Source organism: Carcharodon carcharias, chromosome 20 (genome assembly GCF_017639515.1).
Source record: "Carcharodon carcharias isolate sCarCar2 chromosome 20, sCarCar2.pri, whole genome shotgun sequence".
NCBI lineage: Eukaryota > Metazoa > Chordata > Chondrichthyes > Lamniformes > Lamnidae > Carcharodon > Carcharodon carcharias.
The window spans coordinates 54,088,091-54,108,306 of record NC_054486.1 but is presented as its reverse complement, the minus strand read 5'-3'; the positions used below and the strand labels follow the sequence as shown (position 1 = coordinate 54,108,306).

At 37.3% G+C, this 20,216-nt stretch overlaps 1 protein-coding gene across 2 annotated transcripts; it reads left to right on the top strand.

Annotated features, from left to right (window-relative positions):
• Positions 1 to 4,999: 4,999 nt before the first annotated feature.
• Positions 5,000 to 18,602, top strand: lrfn5a (leucine rich repeat and fibronectin type III domain containing 5a). 2 transcript variants are annotated; one of them, XM_041215276.1, is made up of 4 exons: positions 5,000 to 5,414; positions 5,606 to 5,662; positions 13,952 to 15,362; positions 16,099 to 18,602. In XM_041215276.1, the coding sequence occupies exons 3-4, from the start codon at positions 13,972 to 13,974 to the stop codon at positions 17,030 to 17,032; spliced, it is 2,325 nt and encodes a 774-aa protein (XP_041071210.1). In that variant the 5' UTR covers positions 5,000 to 5,414; positions 5,606 to 5,662; positions 13,952 to 13,971; the 3' UTR covers positions 17,033 to 18,602. The 2 variants fall into 2 exon arrangements, with proteins under 2 accessions (XP_041071210.1, XP_041071209.1); XM_041215275.1 differs by lacking the exon at positions 5,606 to 5,662.
• Positions 18,603 to 20,216: the final 1,614 nt, after the last annotated feature.

Genomic DNA, 20,216 nt, shown 5'->3' with positions numbered 1-20,216 from the left:
ATGATGCCACCACCAAACACATCTTCCCTTCACCCCCCCTGTCGGCATTCAGTAGGGATCGTTCCCTCCGGGACACCCTGGTCCACTCCTCCATCACCCCCTACTCCTCAACCCCCACCTATGGCACCACCCCATGCCCACGCAAAAGATGTAACACCTGCCCTTTCACTTCCTCTCTCCTCACCGTTCTAGGGACCAAACACTCCTTTCAAGTGAAGCAACATTTCACTTGCATTTCCCCCAACTTAGTCTACTGCATTCGTTGCTCCCAATGTGGTCTCCTCTACATTGGAGAGACCAAACGTAAACTGGGCAACCGCTTTGCAGAACACCTGCCGTCTGTCCACAAGAATGACCCAAACCTCCCTGTCGCTTGCCATTTCAACACTCCACCCTGCTCTCTTGCCCACATGTCTGTCCTTGGCTTGCTGCATTGTTCCAGTGAAGCCCAACGCAAACTGGAGGAACAACACCTCATCTTCTGACTAGGCACTTTACAGCCTTCCGGACTGAATATTGAATTCAACAACTTTAGGTCCTGAACTCCCTCCTCCATCCCCACCCCCTTTCTGTTTCTTCCCCCTTCCTTTTGCTTTTTTCCAATAAATTATATATATTTTTCTTTTTCCCACCTATTTCCATTATTTTTAAATATTTTTAAATCTTTTATGCTCCCCCCACCCCCACTAGAGCTATACCTTGAGTGCCCTACCACCCATTCTTAATTAGCACATTCACCAACTTTAACACCTATGTGTTCTTTTGTTCTGTTGTCTGTGACATCTTTTGATGATCTGCTTCTATCACTGCTTGCTTGTCCCTACAACCACACACCCCCCCTCCATTTCTCTCCCCCCACCCAACCCACCCCCACACCACCCCACCCCCCACCCCCACACACACACACCTTAAACCAGCTTATATTTCACTCCTTTCCTATTTCTACTTAGTTCTGTCGAAGGGTCATGAGGAATCGAAACATCAACTCTTTTCTTCTCCGCCGATGCTGCCAGACCTGACGAGTTTTTCCAGGTAATTCTGTTTTTGTTCTTATATGATCTGCTGTGCCTATGTATCCTATCGGATGGGATGGGTGGAGTAATATCCTGTGGGTTGTATCCTCCATAATATTGCCTGACTCACCTTTGCTCCAACTTGCAATGCTGCACCTCCCTCCACATGATAACAGAATACATCGGCGTGCCCTATATGCTACTGAGAAGCCGTCGTGGAAGTTGTAACTGGAGTGCGAACCTGTCAGAAGCATGAGAAGTAGGTCCATGTCTGTTCAACATATCAAAAAACAACTCCAGAAAAGTCATGCCTAGATGCAGAAGTTACTAATAGAATTCTTCAGGCTCAGAAACTCTTCGATTCTACCTGCCTGAGCAGCTTCACCTGCAGCTTAACTTACCCAGAGTGCCTTGCAAGTTTAAAAACTCAGAGCTTTGATGCCATTGGTCCTTATTAACATATTTTGAAGTATTTTTAAGTCTCAGCAGGGGGATCAGTCAAGAGCCAAAGAGCACAATTTTATGCTTGAAAATGTGCGTAAATGGCTTCTTTCTAATTGTCATGCCACAAAAATAGTCTTTTTCTATTTATATGAAATGGTGTGGAAGTTAAACATAATTGGGTTCATGTTTAGATGTATTCTTAGGCTACACCCATAACAGAGCATTGATTGACATTTCAATTTGTCTGCTTTCAATGAGTTTTACTAGCCATGAAATGCTCACCTCTGCAGCAACAGGCTGACTACTCTGTCTCTGGGGATTGATGTACTCCTTTCCTACAAAACATGGATCTTCTGTCAGCTGTTTGCTATTAAATTGTATGTAATAGCATTGAAACGTACAGTTCACACTACTTGCCTCTGAGGTAAATGGGGCATTTTAGGAAGGGCTGCAGTAAGAGGTCCTATGAAGGGGAAAATTTTTGTTACAATGGAAAACTTCTAAAGAAACCAGTAGATAATTCAACAGTAAGGCAGCAAGAGTGTCAAGAGAATCAGACATAAACTTTCAGAACTGATGAAAGGCAATCAACCTCAAACGTTCTTTTTTCACAGATGCTTCCTGACCACTCTGAGTGTTTCCAGCATTTTGTGTTTTTATTTCAGATTTCTAGCATCTGCAGTATTTTGCTTTTGTAGCAGTAGCAAATTACTTGCTGGAAGAATGTGAATATTTATTCATTAATTTAAAAATCTTTCTGCAGGAGTAGTTTAATGCATTTCCAAAATACTGTCCACTACCAGTATTTGCTAATGTGTTTCTTTAAAGTGTAAGAAGTAATGAGAAGTGACAGAAATAAATAAAGGTTGCAATATTTAGAGACCCAATGCATCTCTCAAATGAACAAGTATTCATTGAGCAGAAAAAAACAATGTAAATTATACTCAATTTCTTTAGGCGCAGTAGAAGTGCAACTGCTTAATTGTCAACACTGTAGTGGCTACAAATAACATAATATTTACTGATATCAGCAGTTAAATGGCTTCTCGCTCTTTTATTTAAAACCCATGTAATAACTTACCTCAATCACCAATGTATCTGAAAATTACATTGAATTATTGGTTAAAGACAAAATGTCATGGTTTTCATGCAATATCGAACTCCCAAAGTGTTTAATGTGATACAACAGCTCCCCCTTCTTACCAGTTAAAGAATGCAGTTTTTAGCATCTTATTGTGCACAAAGGCTGTTTTGAAAAAAGCCCCTGATGAGTTTCGGGCTGCTGAACCTGAGATTATTTATTTTATTTTCCATTTCTTATCCTTTGTTCCCAACACCTACTATGTTTCAGAAATATAAATATATAACCATTCCAGGAAGAATAACATTTCAGTTTTATACAAAAATATATATGTATATTTTTGCAAATTAACATTAATGAAAACGAAAACACTCAAGAAACTAGAAATATATGATTTTGGCAATGATCATTTGAATACTTAGTTTTGTATTAAAATCATTCTGGTTATATTATTGCACTTATTAATAAGATATCCATTTGACAATTGTTCTACTTTATGCAAAAACCAGATCTATTCATGCATGTATTTACTGTTATCAACAAAAATAAAAAAAGGTACCTGGAATTGTGTAATTTTAATCAGAACGTAGACTTCTTTCTGTTCTGCAAATCCAGGCCAACAATGTAATTGCTACGAAGGCACAGTGCAGAAAATAAATGAAATATTTTAAAGTAATTAATTCAGTTATATATGCATACATGATGTTAACATCTAATGCATGCCGAATCTTAGCATTAACATGAATTTATACATAAGTGTTTTGTTACATTGTAATATAATAACCAGTTCTTCTAAAGAGATAATAACAATTTACAGACCCATTAGATTAAACATTTATACGGTAGTGCATATCAGTAAGCTATTTTTAAAAACAAAGTAAATGAAGAAGCAAGGAGGCTTCTTGCAGAATCAGCAAAGAATTGAAAACATGTTTCCATGCATGTTAATACAGTTGAAGCACAGAACAAATAGCTCAGCTCCTCAGATGTTTCATGCCATTCAGATACCAAGCATGATTTTATTTACATAAAAAGTTGGTCAGGTTGTAACTGTAAAACCAGTTTCTTACATTGAAACAGTCCCATACTAATAAAACCTGAGGCACAGTGCAGAGTAAATTAACTGAGAAAGTGAAAAGCATATGGTCCATAAAAATATAGCAATACAAAATAATTAAATCCAAGGCTAACATTTCAGCAGCATTTTCAAGTATTAAAACAATACTGAGCCAAAATTAGAATGACCTAATGTCCTATGTCCATTTCTGTTAACTGAGACAAATTAGCCTTTCAGGTAATCCTAATTAATCTCCAAATGACAGAGACAAGGGATTTAAAATTAGGCCACGTTTGGAATTATTGCTTTCTCAATCAGAAAGCATGTGATACTGCAGGACCCAGGAAAAGAATAGCCTGTTATATTAATATAGATCCTTTTCAGGAAGCTGCCGGTCCTAGACTTCGAGGCCGACTCCCCCTTGTTGCTCTGTTGGAATTGTAGGATGTGGCTACACAAAGAGTGTTAAGGATGTGGAAAACAACCTATGATCTCTTCTATCTTCTTTCAGAATGTTATTCCTTTTAATCATGTCTGGATCCAAAATATTTTCAATAGAAAAGTAGGAGTGTTTATTCAGCCTAACCCTCAAATGTGTTTAGACTGTCAAACTGTTGGAGAAAATAGAAACACTCAAGCCAGAACAGGGATGTTCCAAAGCCCCGCTTCCTCAGTTAATTAAAGGAGGCGCCTTTTTTTCCCGCAAGGGGCCGTGTTCCTCTGTCACTCATGCAGCCAGAAATCTTTCAGGGTCTCTCTGCACAATTCCTTTCATCTCAGAAGGGAGATTTGACAATTTGCATTCGTGACCTTTTATTGTAGGACATTCCCCAGTGTGACTTGTTCTTACCGTCTCTTTTCCGCACAGCAATATCCTATTTTTTTTTGTCCACAGAACCTAAAAAGACACTAAGCTTGAAAGCATTTCTTAACAAGTTTCCCTGAGTGACAGTCAGCAGACAGAAGTAGCCTGAGCGATTCCTCCTCTATTCCCTCCGCCTCCTGACCATTGATACAAGGTTTTTGCTCTGCTCAAGAAGGAACCCACCCTTGCAGCGGACTTGATGGAATGCCACCATCAGTAGTGCAAACCCTTGCCTCTACCTCTTTGAAAGCGCATGGAGTACGCCAAGGCTTGTATTTGTTATTGTTTACACACAATTAGAATGACACTGATTTAGCACGAAGTTGTTGGCCAGCGGTCCTTCTTACAAAGCGAAAGTGGCCGAGAGCTTTCTGAAGTCCATCCGTACGTGAGACGGGGGCAGATAATGTGGCACTCGATCACTCTGAGGATTAACTCAGCGTGGAGGCTGCGCTGGGGGAAGTACTAGGTGCAACGGTGCAATTCTGCCTGCTGAGATTTGATCTGACTTTCCCATCTCAGCCACTTGATCGCTCTCACTGCAGAGACGTTTGCTCAGCTAATAGAGCAGCTTGCTTGATGCAGAGAAAAGCTGCTCTCGATTCCTACTGTATATATCAGGATAGCCACATCGGCGCTGAATGGACGGTGGAAACATATCTCTGCTGTTCGCGGCGCCCTGGAAAATGTGTATCTTGAAGTTTAACTGTGAGGATTTATGTAAATCTCTGAAGTGAAGGTGTTTTCTACATACGGATGGCATTTTGCTCTTGTCTTTTGATTTGGTTGCTTTAAGAAATGGCCCTTTTGGAGCACATCGCCATAGAGAACAGTACACTGTGTAGATTCGAGAGATTTTAATAGTGACTTGAAATGGGAAAGCGATGATGAGTGAGAAGACACACTTACCCTGATCCTTAGCTAACTGGGCAGGGCTGATGTTCGACCTTAAAGGTAACTCTTCGATTTTGGCATTTTTGTCATATCTGTTTTCACTTATGATATGTTTTTGGTTTAACCTTCAGTGCAATCTGTAACATATTCGGGGTTTATTTAGCAGCGAATCGCACTGGGTTTTTATTTTAAATTATTTTCGCTGTAGTGAGCAGTGTTCAGTGTCTAATGGCCATCGTGTACTGTTCAAGGTGTTCATGCTGCATCGCAAGGGAAGATCCACCGGCAGGTTTTTTAACTTGAGACAGGTACGTTACAAGGTCAGTGCAGCCTTTCGGATGCTAGCTCGAGTGTATGGACTAAATGCGGCGCAAGAGTGTTTTCCAAGTGCATCTGCTGTTTAAAATTATTACTGTAGAACTACACTTAGCACGCCGAAATCGAATGGATTAATTCCGCAGGCTATTTAGGGAAATTTAATTGAAACGCGACGCTCGACAGATCAGCTTTTACTGACCCTTTGCACTGAAGAATTTGGAAACATGCTTCTGTAAAATAAAGCAGAGATGCACTGCTGATTATCTCGACTCCCCCCCCCCCCCCGCGTTATAAAACAGTCCATGTAAATCGACCGAATTAATAAAGAATACTTACTTTTGTCCCCTCTTCCACACCTCCCCCCCGCCGCCCCCACCACCTCGAGTTGGTATCAGCAAGTGGCCTGTTTAGAGACTGAAGGTAATCAGTGATATTAAGCTAAGAAACTATGCCAGAGGGAGAAAAAAGCTTATTTTCAAAGCTGCAAAAAACTAAGTCTGCAGTGCCATTACATTACAGTACCCGAAGGTAAGAGCGCTGTAAACACCTCTCTAGTGCAACGAGGTAAAAAAAAACAGCTGTCGTTTACCGTACTGCAATTCTGCTGAGGTCCGGTGTTATTTGGGGCATGCGTCTGCTGGTTACATACAAAGGGAGCCCGAATAACATACGTGTGTGCAGCCCTAGGTTCCATGACGATGGTAAAAAAGAGACAAGGGAGAGGACTGACATTTCAGTTTAAAATATGGTTGAAGTTTCCTTTAATGAAAAACCACCATGTTTATGACTACCCTTTTCTACGTATAGGAAGGGTTTTAAGCAAGAGTTTTCCGATAATGATGTCTCCCTCTGTCACATAAGTCCCCTGTGAATTAATAATTATCCTCATATCAACAAAAATAGTAAATCCTTATAGAAAGGAATATTAAATGTCCACCTTATGTCAAGGAATATTGCTATTCAGTTTGCTAACCAAACCCATTTCTGATTTACGTTTTTGTTCTGACATTACCTAATTGCTGATTGCTCAGAACAGTGGGGCAATAGCCAAGATGCTGGTGGCTTTTTAGACAAGTTATTGTGTTAATTTACCTCTTATTCTGTGCCCCAGTTTATGATCTTTACTAATATGGTCCAGCAATGCTTACAGAGGTTAACAAGATCAATTGCTCTAGACTTGCCTCATAAATATTAAATGTCATATTGTAACAACTGAATTATTCAAAGCCCTAATGCTCATTTGGCACTGTTGACCAATATTGTGTAGATGTAATCATTTTTTTAAAGAAAATAGTTCTTTTCTAGCAAAAGATCTGTGGTGACAAGGTAGCATTTTTCAGCCAACAAAACAGTCTGAAAATGGCTCACATTCACGTTTAAATTTGAACAGTTGATTATGGACCCATCTACCTTTTAAGTCAATACTTAGTTGCTGCATATCAACATATTGTGTCACTGACATTACCAATTCATGGCAAAACTGCAGCTTGGACTTTGCTGCCTGGTGGTGCTAGATTTCAGGTTATGCCTCTTCAGCATTAGAAAAAGACAGTGACATCCTTGTCAGCTGAATAACTCAGGAAGCTTGAATGAGACAAGATTATTACTGCCGGAAACTTCAAAGGTGACAGTTTATCTTATGTGTTGGACATCAGTGCTCAGATTGACAATACTTTAGTGGCTTACTTGTGTTAATTAATCCAAAAGGGACAAACAGCAGTATTGCTTGAAAGTGCAACAAAACTAATCTTGATATTATTCAACCCAAAGTGTCACATTAATTCGTCATGGCCACAGATTAATTTAGTTAATGAATATGCATCCGTCTGAACTATCCTGTGCCCTCTTAAGGTGTGATCTTTTAAATATTTTAGGCCTTGTTGTACGTTCTTTACAAGGACATTGCAAAATGAATCATTGTGGCATTTCTGTGACTGATGCTATTTAAAAACAAGCTCTGCCATTAAGTAAAATGATGTGTGCTGACGGCCTGGCCTAGATTACTACATTTCCAGCATAAGTGCTAAATGAATGGAATATATCAACCGCACTCATCTACCTACTGCAGCATCAAACATCATCAAAGAGAAAAAATTAAATCTGATCAAAAATTTTAACTTAAGCATGTAATATTTACAAACCTTACTCTTCAGTGTCACAAATATGTTCTGTCACTACACAAACAGCTAATACAAACAACTGCTTATCAAAAATTGTGCAGCCTGCATTCAAAAATGGAGAGGCAGTGCTACAATGAATCTGTGTTCTTCTGGTTGCAGCATTACTAAGCTGATTTCTGTAAAGTTACTATAGCATGAATGATTTTAAGACAATAGGGTCAGTGCACCGGAAAACAGTTGTTCTGACCTTCTGATGTCTGCATGCCATTCCAACAACTTTTCCCAGTCCATTTGAGATCCATTCTTCCTCCTAAGCACAATATCATGGTACGTTGCTACAAATCAGTATCAATCCAGAACTTGAAGGAACTTGATCTTAATTAAAATGTTGAATGAGAAACAAACCTGCTTAGCAGTTATGGTTGGCGTGGGCTTTTGTATGTAGCTGTGCAGTCAGTTGGCAACTAAATACAGGTCACTGGAATTTAGGAAGGCAGGTGCAGTGTTATCATAGTGTCTTAGTGATATAAATATCCTGTTACTATGAAAGTCTCAAATGCCCAACATTATCAATAGCTGCGAATGCTCAGTGCCCAGATTCCTAGAGACATTGACCGTAGTTGAAAGCTAATTCACATTCATTCGTTTTCGTTCCTTTGACAGTTACTATGTCTTTGAAAATTTTAACTTCTTTCTGCATTATAGCCTCACTTATTTGTTTTCAAAGTATTTATTGCATTGCAAATCCACTTTTCCCTTTATTTTACCTTCCTTCTTACTACTCTTTCCTCTCTAATTCTCTCAGGTCTTGTTTTCTATTTCCATGGTCTCATTGTTTATGTTTTGCAACAGTTTCTCTCCATACGGATTTTACATTTTTCTAATTATTTTGCTCTTCATTCTAGATCTCATTGTGTAAATAGTTCTCTTTATGCTCATTTAAATGTTCTTCCTTTACCTTTTCTAATTACTGTCACTCAGTCAGTCGATTCCCCTTTTGTCCTGAAGCTGATTCAGTGACAATTCCTTAAATAATCTCCAGAAGGTTCCAAATGCTTGGGAAATGTTAATCCTGCTTGGAAGTTTTCTGTATTACATTTGTTGGCACTTTCCAATGTCCTAATACTTCTAAATGTAGATATATTTAAATGACCCAAGGCAATTCTAAAATACATTTAAAGTATCTGGTATGAGATGTTTTTTTTTACCATCAAATGGAAAATATATAGTTCTCACTGAACTGGTTGGTTATAGCCTCAATTTCAATTCAACAAATGAGAAAAGACAAGCCGAATTGAAACCTGATTTAATATCCCACAATCCATGGCCCACATCATATTATAGCATAGTGCCACACATGAGATAATTGTCAATGCAATCCGCATATGTGACCTACCTAAAAGCCATTTCTAAGGGGTAGAGGGGAGACAATGAGCAAGATCTAGTATGTTGGTGGTATATAGCATCTATAATAATAAAGTATTTGAAATAGCCATGAAGCTTTAACAAGGTGAGCTAGACTCGAACAATGATGCAAAACTCTATTGCTACCACCATAGTGGAACTTTGATTTGGTTTAGTGGATCTTTCATCTTGTAAAATTACCTTGCTAAACAATGTAACTCTTTAAATTGTATAAACATTCAGATGTCAGTGAATTTTAATTCGCCAGTGTTGTTTTATATTTTTTCGGTCTTTGAGCTTTTAAAAATAGAACATAATGAAATTGTGTGCACTTGCACCCATCCAAGGTGAAACTTCAGGCAACTATGAGAATTTGGATCCATTTAAATTAAGGTCATCAAAAATGTTGATCTCTAGTTACAGTTATTAACTTCAATAGAAATGCAATTAGATCGATCAAAGAAAAAAAAGCAGAAAGAATATTTATTTTAAAAAGGCACCCACGATCTTAGAAAAATGGAGCACTGCTAAGCTTTGACCAGCAAAACTGCCAATTGGCCATGTACATAAGCAGAAGAGAGAAGAACTCATAAAATATCTCACTATATGCCTGTCACCTCTAGGTTAGAAAACTTGAAACTAGATGATCCAAACTGGACATCCTGCTAGATTTCAGATTGATCTACAGTCAGGAAGCAATGTTATCAAGAGGGTTTTCTAGGAGTGAAAGCCTAAGAACCCTGAATTAGACCATTTCTGATTTTTTTCATGGATGCTTGAATTTGACTATGCTTGGGTAATTCAGGTTGGGAAATATCTGCCCAGTTAAACGCTGTGAATGTCCATTTTCATATTTACAAGTGGAAAGAGTAAAAAGCTCAAGATTTCAGATAAACATACTGTTTAGCATATTAGTTTGAGAATCTCTAAATAGAAATGAACTGGAAGGAAGCTTTCGCATAGTGGTAGCATATTTGTTGGAGTGATTCCATATCTTCTTACCTGAACCAATGTTTCTAAGGTAATTTAATTTATCATAACTATCTACCATTTTGCCATTACCTCACCATAGAAAATCTCTACCTTTGTAAGATATAGTGACTAGGAACTCTGACAAATAATTTTAGTTTACTCAACAATTATATGGGTGACATTTAATTTAGAAAATATGGATTTGCAGCCCTAATGTGGCAAATCAGCAATAAATGATATTACCAGAGTTGCACAAAACATATCTGTGATTAATGCTTAGAATCATATCTGAGTTGTAATTCATACCACAGCAGCAAGCCGATGGCATCACCAGTCAGTCACTGGTGCATAGTTAGATAATCATGAATTTAATTGATCAAAACCTGAATCTGATTGATCTTCAGTTTAATTTAGTAATTGTCTTTTACATTATAATAACCAGCTTTTAAAGGTCTCAGCTTTATTTAAACAACAACAAATATGCAACAGTGCAATAGGAGAGACAGCTTAGAGATTAAGACTGCAGTTAAATTCACAAGAATTATTTGGAACAGGATTGAGACTTTCTGTCAATTGCTTTCCTCAGTTTTATCCTTCTGCAAGTTCATTAATTTCATTCATTATATTTCAAAAATAATATTGAAAATCATATTTTGTTTTCTTTTTGATACACTGTGTGATCTGTCACATCCCAGCAGGGTCTGAAAGAGTATTGTAAATTTAAATCCTTATTACTGTTGGATACAGCTGTGCTAGTAGATTGTTCAAATATAACAGGTTATGAAAAATTTTAACACTGCTGAACTGCCTCTGATATTGCTACTGAGCAGCACGCAGTGGAATTTCAACTGCACTGTGGCTGCTTCAAAAATTTTTGAAATAATCACATTACTAGTTGGAATGCTAGAAAAGGTGTTTGAACATAATGAATATTAATGCTGTATTGTATCTGTGTCTTACCTACATTTCTGTAATTTAGAATGCCTGTCATTACAATTCCTCTGCAGCTATGAATGAAACTATTTGTTAAACTGGAGACTTTTAATTACACTATTTGAAGTTCTTAATGACATATTAAGGCCTTGTATTACATTAACTCCAGCCATACATTTTCCATTTAACCTCAGAGTGATAATTAGAAATTAACCATCAAATCAGCGACAGTTCCTTTCTGAAATGCTGAATTCTGTGAAATAGAGGACACAGAGAAAAATTAGGTCCAGTCTTTTGCAAAATTGTTTTGAGATAGCTAAATATAAACATTCAGTTTTATGGTAGACACTAAATATATAGCATGCACACATTATTCCTTTAAAATAATCAGCAGACATCTTTGTGAACTTGATGTTATCATTTCATTTGCTACATCATTTGCAAATTAATCATCTTGCATATAGCATGCTCTTACCTGCCAGTAAACCTTCCTTCTTGGGTCAAGTTTTTCAGACATACTTCTCATGTTAACAGTTTACATTGAACTGCCAATTTATCACTTATAATGGAAATTCTTATAAGAGGCATAATGAAAAACATTTTATCTAAACATCATTTTACACTATGTTTGTTGAAGAACTAAATGAATTATTAAAGATAATTTTAAAGGAAAAATGTCTGACTTTTTCTTAGTAACTTAATTGTTTAATGTCCAAAATTTAGTTTTAAAGAAAATTAAACAAAATGCACACAAACACGGGATTAATTATCCATTGAATTATTGTTTGCACCTTTCAATAGTTTAATTAAGATTTCAAAAGCCTTACTCAAAAAATTGAATTTCAACTGGATAGTTTTTTCCTCAAACAGTTGGATGGGAATTTTATCCATACCTGTCGATTCTAAGCATGTGTAGGTTGCAGAATTTCCCAGAATACTTTATTGGTTGAAACAGAAGGACTTTTCAAATTACCCTCTAAGGGGTTAATCAATTTCTTTGCTCCTAAGATTTTAAAATGACTGAAAATTAATTTCTCAAACATTTATTTTGAGCAGGTTTCATTCAGATATTAACACTTTTCAGTTATGAAATGCTCGACTAGACTGTGATTTAATATAGCTGTGATTACAAACAGCTATGGTTCCTTTTTATTCCATTTTATTTCTCGCCAAAGATTGTTTACAGGAAATGTATTTTTGTTTCCTCAGTCAAAAAAATCTTTTTTCTTCGGAATCATTTTAGAGCTTAAGTGATTTTTAAAAATTAAAAACTGGGAAGCTGCATAAACAATACATGTTTGAATGTTTCATGAGATCATTTATGTTTCTTTATGGAAATATATGTTTGTTTAAGGTTGTATGAATCAGCAAACTCACAGTGAGCTAGATGCTTTGCAGCAGAACACAAAAACAGGAGCTGCTTGAAAATGGAGGGAGCAGTTGGATGAGATGTCTGATTCTGATGGTGGAAGAGAAGTTGCTGATGAATCAAGAGTGGAGGCGAGGCTACAGTGATGGAGAAGGGAGGGGAAATTGGGGCCTCATGTCCTAAAAGAGGCAAAGAGTAGCTTAGATGCCATCTTCTGGACCCCTTACTAGTCTCCTAGATCTTGCCCCCAGTATTATTCAACCCCAACAACCCTCAGTTCTGCCTGCTTGCTGCCCTAAAAGCACTTAAGACTGCTTCCCCGCTTAAGTTTAATCTAAAACTTCCCTCCCTTCTCAGATCCTGGAACCCTTCAAAATTCCCAAGACTTAATTTCCAGTGCTCATTGATTCCAAGACTACTCTCGAAGTGTCTTTATCGTGGAATTTTGTCCTCTGATATGTTCAGATGTCTCTTCCAGTGATTCCAGAAGCCAGTACTTGCTGAAGTGTTCCCAATATCCCCTCTAGAGTGCATACCCGGACCCTTTCTCAGGCCCCAGCTCTCACGACTGAATGTTGATAAATCAGGTATCCTGATAATAATCTTGTTCTCTCAAAACATCCAACTCACTATGAGCAATGCAATGGGAGATTTGCTAGTGTATTTAGCATTTTGTTTATCATTCAGATTCCTATCATCACATTTTTACACCGCATTTTAGAAGTAAAAATTATAACAAGGAACAAATTATTTTTCAGTGGAGTACATCACATTTCCAATGTACTATTAGTTTTTATAAGAAACTTAAATTCAGTTACCTTCATAGAACCTAAATTTGTCTTTAAGGGCTCTCAGTTGCCATTTCAGACAGTGTGGTTAATAGTTGGATAGATGTCTCTGTTGTATGGAATCTGGATGTGTAGATATAATCAATATTGCATTAACTTATTAACAATGTGCTATAATTTTGAAAAGTTTTTCAACATTATCACCTGCATTTTAAGACACTTATTTGACCAAATTCCCTTTACATCTTACAACTGCGGTACTAATTGAGTACAAGGTGCTGTGGATAATCTACAATAAAGTTCCTGTTAAAAGTTGATACTGACCCCACAATTAGAGGGTTTACCAAAGTCAGCTAGGGTGCTTTGCTTTCTAATTTTCCCTAGTGAATAAATAGGTTTTAAGAGCATTTCTCAGCCAAGTTTGGGGACCCACCATATAGAGTATTCCAAGAGCAAACTTATCTCTGGTTGTTCCATTATGTAATGGATTGGAACATCAGCATACTGCATCATCATGCTGCTCAATAGTTTGAAGGAATATCAATGCTTTTGCATTGAGAATTATTCAGAACAATCCCTTTAATAGTCTTTGGTTTTGAAAATGCTTTAGAACAAGTGGACTGAAGTATTCATGATGAATGAATGGTTATTGTTTCTTCCATTTATTGTCTAAACATTCTGTTTCTGTTCCAGGCTAGTTAACCTGATTTACAATGGAAAAACTGCTTTTTTATCTGCTGTTAATTGGTATGACAGTGAAGGCCCAGGTCTGTCCCAAGCGTTGTATCTGTCAGAATCTGTCTCCAAACCTTGCAACTCTTTGTGCCAAAAAAGGACTTCTCTTTGTCCCATCAAACATTGACAGAAGGACAGTGGAGTTACGTTTAGGAGATAATTTCATTACAATCATTAAAAGAAAAGACTTTGCTAACATGACCAGCCTGGTTGACCTTACATTGTCAAGGAATACCATAAATTATGTTGCACCACAAGCATTTGCAGACCTGCGCAATCTGCGGGCCTTACATTTGAACAGCAACAGGCTAACCCAGATCACAAATGACATATTTAGTGGACTTTCAAACCTTCACCATTTAGTAGTCAATAACAATCAACTAATTGACATTTCCTCCGAAGCTTTTAATGATATTTTATTGTCTCTTGAGGAGTTGGATGTATCCTATAATAATTTAAAATCTATCCCCTGGGAAGCAGTTCAGAAGATGGTCAACTTGCATACATTCAGCATGGACCATAACATGATTGAACAAATTGATGAGGGGACCTTCTCCCATCTTCACAAGTTGACTCGATTGGATATGACATCCAATAAATTGCGGAAGCTGCCACCTGACCCTTTATTTACTAGAGTTCAGATACTAGCCAATTCAGGACTCTTGAACCCACCAAGTTTTACATTAAGTTTTGGAGGTAACCCCTTGCATTGCAACTGTGAGTTACTCTGGCTGCGCCGTCTTTCAAGAGATGATGACCTGGAGACCTGTGCCTCACCTCCACATCTAACGGGCCGATACTTTTGGTCAATTCCAGAAGAAGAATTTATCTGTGATCAACCTCTGATTACTCGCTATACACATGAACTCAGAGTTTTAGAAGGTCAACGTGCAACACTGAAGTGCAAAGCCATTGGGGACCCAGACCCTTCTATCCACTGGACCTCACCTGAAGGCAAGCTCATTTCAAATTCGTCGCGGACAGCTTTATATAATAATGGAACCTTAGACATCCTCATAACTACTGTCAAAGATACAGGTACTTTCACCTGCATTGCTTCAAATGCTGCTGGAGATACCACTGCAGTGGTGGAACTTCATATAATCAAACTCCCGCATTTAGTCAACAGTACAAATCACATTCATGAGCCTGATCCTGGCTCTTCAGACATTTCTACATCTACTAAGTCTGGTTCAAACACCAGTAATAGTGTTAGTGACACTAAGACCAAACCAGAAAAGAGGGTGGCAGTTGCTGAAACCTCATCGTCATCTGCACTTATTAAATTTAATTTGCAACATAATATCCCTGGTATTCGTATGTTCCAGATTCAGTATAATGGTTCTTATGATGACTCCCTTGTTTACAGGTAAGCTCTTTCAGCTGTTTCTGCACTCTAGTTTAGTACTTAATCAGTTGGTCCTGTATTGATTTTCTTAATGCAGTGTTTTATTATGGTACATTAGCAGAGGTGAAACCACTGTCACATTACAGCTTCATGTGAACTTTGTAAGGATATGGTCAATTATTAATGCAATGCTTTCCTTTGCATGGTAATAAACAAGCAAGTGTAAAGCTCTTATAATACCATACTGATCCTTAATCCTGTGCTATAATCTTACTTTATTCTGTGCATGCTGGCACATCACAGTTCACGTCTGTCTGCAAAAGGTTGACTCTTGTGTGAAGACACTTAACAAAAAGCTGCAAAAAACACTTCAGTTTAAGACATACAAAATCAATCAGACAATGACTTCCTCAGTAATTGATTCATTTGCTTTGTAGTTCACTTTCATGTATATTTAAAGATTGTTTTTTTTTTGTCCTGAGAGCAGATTTTAAAAATTCCCTTTCAACTTCAAATGAGAGCATGGCTTTTTAAAAAAAAATCTGGTAATGTGATTTGTAAGTCTGTCAATGAGTTTTTTTTTAGGTTTTTACAATTTAAAATATGGTACAGCTATGCCCACAGCTAAGTGTGGTTATTTGGCCCCAAGACACCTCAAATTTATTCGATTATAGTAACAAAAATAGAGCTGTTTTTGCTAATTAAGAGAATGAAGTGTTTAAAGATCCACTAATTAAGTCCATGTATTGTCTCTCAGAATGATTCCTTCCACAAGCAAAAGTTTCCTTGTTACTAACCTGGCTGCAGGAACACAATATGACTTATGTGTCTTAGCAATCTACGATGACGGTATCACCTCTCTCACAGCTACCAGGGTTGTTGGCTGCATACAATTTACCACACACCAGGATTATGTTCGCTGCCATTTTATGCCATCTCAGTTTCTGGGAGGAACCATGATAATTATAATCGGTGGAATTATTGTGGCCTCTGTCTTGGTCTTCATTATCATACTAATGATTAGATACAAGGTGTGCAACAATAATGACCCACACAAGATGACTAAGGTCAGCAATGTCTATTCTCAGACAAATGGAGCTCATTTACAAATGTGTAGTGGAATATTAGCCCACTCAAATTCTAAAGTAATCATGGGGCATGAAGACAACACACAATATCATAAAGATCCCAAACCACAACCATCAGATTCTGCCGTGAGCCAGGACTGTGCTACCACTACCTCCATCGTGCCACCTGACTGGACTTCGGGTGTTACTGCATCTCAAAAGCTGAAAAGAAAGGCTGGGCCAAAGTCAAGTGTCGAAAAACCAATGGAAGCTTTCACCAATGTCGAGTCATCCAAAAAGAAAAGGGAAAATACTGCAATTATACAGAAGCCCTCTTGTGCTCCAATTTCTCTGAAAGAGACTCCCACTTTTAGACGAGCACAATCAAAGTCCATTAAATATCTTACTCTGCCAACAGAAACGAGCAGAGCTAAGAGGAGATACTCACTCAATGGAGATTTATCAGAGTATCATTGCTATACTCATTCACAAAAGATTAGCAGCCTGTGGTCAAAAAGGAGCATGTCAATGAATGGGATGTTATTACAGTTAGAAAACTCTGATGCTGATAGTGGGAAAGCCACTTTTTCAAGTTCTGAGTGGATAATGGAAAGCACTGTGTGACATTTTAACTATTTTAGTGAAGAAATACTGCCTTGTAACAGTTTGGGAATTCTATGCTTGTCTTTCTGTTTGATGGCATTTCCAGCAAGGTGGTAATGGAACTGGCTCATGCACGCAATTCTTCGATAGAAATCAACAGGCAGCACCGAAAGACATGAAGGTAAAGCACGATTTAGCACCAATGCCTTATCCTGCTTTAGGATTGGCTTTCTGGTTCTGGAGTATGGGGATAATTAAGTGAAATTGTTTCACAGAAGCCTTTGACCAAGGAAATATGGTTTCCTGCATCTTAAAAGAAAAAAAGCCTATTTATGGACTACTTAATAAATTGATATTTTTTAAAAATTGAGCTGTAATTTTCTTTTCAGTGACAATGGTAAATGCCTTTTGTTTTCAGGCAAATGCTGTACAGATAAAACAACTTTGTGTTGTTATGTTGTGTACAATAAAGAATTAAATAAGTATACTCGGCCAGTGTTAGTACAATGAATAGCTGTTATATGTGCAATTAGGCAGGGCCTGAAAATTGTGGTTGCCCAGCCAAGACTGGTAGAGGTACTCCATACTGCCAGCTAAGTAATCTAAAATGATTGAACTTCCATAATAAAGGTGCCAGTCCTGTATCAGAAAAAGTAATGGTTGTGGTAATGTAATCTTCGCATTTAAATCAAGTATTCATAGTCTGACTACCACTCAAAGGAGCCATTAAATGAAAATATTGCCACTCAAAGGAGCTGCATTAAGGCCTGCTACTGAAGTGCTTTCAACTGGTTCAAATGATATTTTTGTGAAAATATCCTAACACAAGAATACATAAGGAAAATGGTATACACTAGGATGTGCAAAGAATCTGAAAAACTGATTTATTTAATCTAATACCAGGCCAAGCATTAAAATGGAAAGACATTATATAAAAGCACATTCCTATACTGTGATGTTTGAAGAACCCAACTGCTAAAATCATTATTTACCTGGTAGAAATGAACAAATAGACAGCATTTCAGATTAATTGGCTGGTGTGGTCTGAGCTAAAACCCAGCCAAACTCAGTCACAGTTTTGAGCCATTTAACTATTGGGATAAATTCAATAGTGTTATTGGAAATTCTGTGCCAAGATTTTTCTCAAGCGTGGGACTGTATTTCTTGTCAAAGAATGCGATTATCCATTTTTCAAGAAATCCAAAATCTGAAGCAAGCTGATAAAATCCTGGCTGTGCCCCAGATCACATCTAACCAACCCAGTTAGTGAAGGTTTGACTTGTGTTGTGCTCACTCCTATTATCTGGTAAACATTTTTAGACTCCTTTTAACATATGCAATTTGTAAAAACAGTGAAGCACACATTGCATCATGGCTTGACCTAACCTGATGGAAATACTTAAGACACTCAATCCATCCAAGGACTTTACAAGGAGTGTTTTCTGAAACCTAGCAGCAGAGTAACAATGAATCTGGTTTTATTTTATCAGGAAGGTTTACCCAGACCTGTCAAATTCACTCATTTCAATAAAAAAAGTATAACCTGTTTCTATGTGTTTCGCTCTTTGAAAATAAAGTTTAGATATTTAAATGGGTTTGTAATCTGTCTGAATTTTTGTGCTTGTAAGCTCTTCTGAACAGAGAGACTAAGCTGTGCAGTAAAATCCTTCTTATAGAACTCTTGTGTATTGAAAACTAGCTATATCTGATGATCCTGCCAGCCCGGCAAATGAATTAATGATTCAAACTTGATGCCTCAGGAGACCAACTGTCTATAAAGGCCGCCTGGAGACTGTCTCAAAGGCAGTTTTAGAAAATGCTTTCATTGTGCTTATCAGTATTCGTGTGTATTTTATTTTTCCTTGGAGTAGTTAATGTAGTTTGAAGTATAGATGTTTCCTGCTCAATGACAAAAAAAAGATTTTCTGTACATTTTGAATGTGGTTCATTCTAAGGTAAAATCTCACAAGTGTGCCATCATTGACTCATTCACTGCATTCAAGGAATGTTTTTGTTACATTTTATTCCGAAAATGAAGTCCATGCAGGTTTGAAGGAAGAAACTTCCACTATCCTAACTTTTGACATTTTTTTCCAGAACTGTTCACTTACTGTAGCGTTCATTTCTATTTGTTGTCAAATTCAGATGACACTCTGAATATTAACAAGAAAATCAGATTTTTTGTTTTCCTTTCCTCTTGTATTGTTCCTAAGTAGTTATAGGTTCCTAGCTGAATAATCTATTCTTTAAACTGACTGAAAATCAGTCTGAAAATACAAACTTTCCCTTTCACATGCGCCTGGCTCAGGTTAAACATTTATTGTTCACTAATGCATCCAAGCATCTCAGTGTGCTGTATTGTAAACTCTTTCTCAAAACTGAAGATAAATTCCTGTCTTAACATTTGAAAGCTCACAATTTTTGATTTTGTTTTTTCCATCTTTTTTAGTAAGAAATGAGCTAACAAAACAAATAGCAAATGCCATGTTAGCTAGATGAGGTAGAATGTTTAGTGTGGTAAATTGCCAAAGAAATAGGCAACATCTGAAGTACAATGAATTGATTAACATGTTATTTTGTTCATACAAGTGCTGTGTGTGATAGAAGTTGGAAAATTGGTCTGCAATGCGCTTAAGCTAATACACAGTTCTCCAATTGATATTGTTAGATGATTAGAGCCTTATATTTGCCATTGGCTAATCCTGCTTACATCAAGCACCCCCAGTGTAGGTATACTGGTACTAAATGCAGGTGATATTTCGGTCCTAATGACATTCCTTAACCCACAAAAAGTCTTTCCATATCTTATTGCATCAATGTGATGTATTTTTCCATATCAGCTATACTTGTCTTTGAGTCAGGCTGCCTCCTTCATGCCAATTTGTGGGTAGTTTTGCATTGTGATCTCATGCCAGTTCAGAGCTGGAACAAAATCGGCTTAATCTTATGTATAATTTTTACAGCCAGAGAGAATAGGTGTTCATTCCAGGAGTCTTGACTGGATTGGAACCAAGATGAAAGATGAAAGATGAAAGGATAGAATGCAAATGCACTGTACCATTGAGTATGCTACTAAGAATTGCAAGTCAATTGTTTGGCAAGGAGAATAACTGTGGACTATTTGGCCCAACTTAGGACTGAAATAACGAATTATTTAGATAGATTTATAATTTTTTTGATGCTTCCCCTGAAATCCATGTTTTAA

What these genes read in the sequence shown, in the direction of transcription:
- lrfn5a (XM_041215275.1), top strand. Translation starts at nt 13,972, where the DNA reads ATGGAAAAACTGCTTTTTTATCTGCTGTTAATTGGTATGACAGTGAAG. An exon ending in GATGACTCCCTTGTTTACAG is followed by an intron (nt 15,363 to 16,098) that starts GTAAGCTCTTTC and finishes ATTGTCTCTCAG; the next exon opens with AATGATTCCTTCCACAAGCA.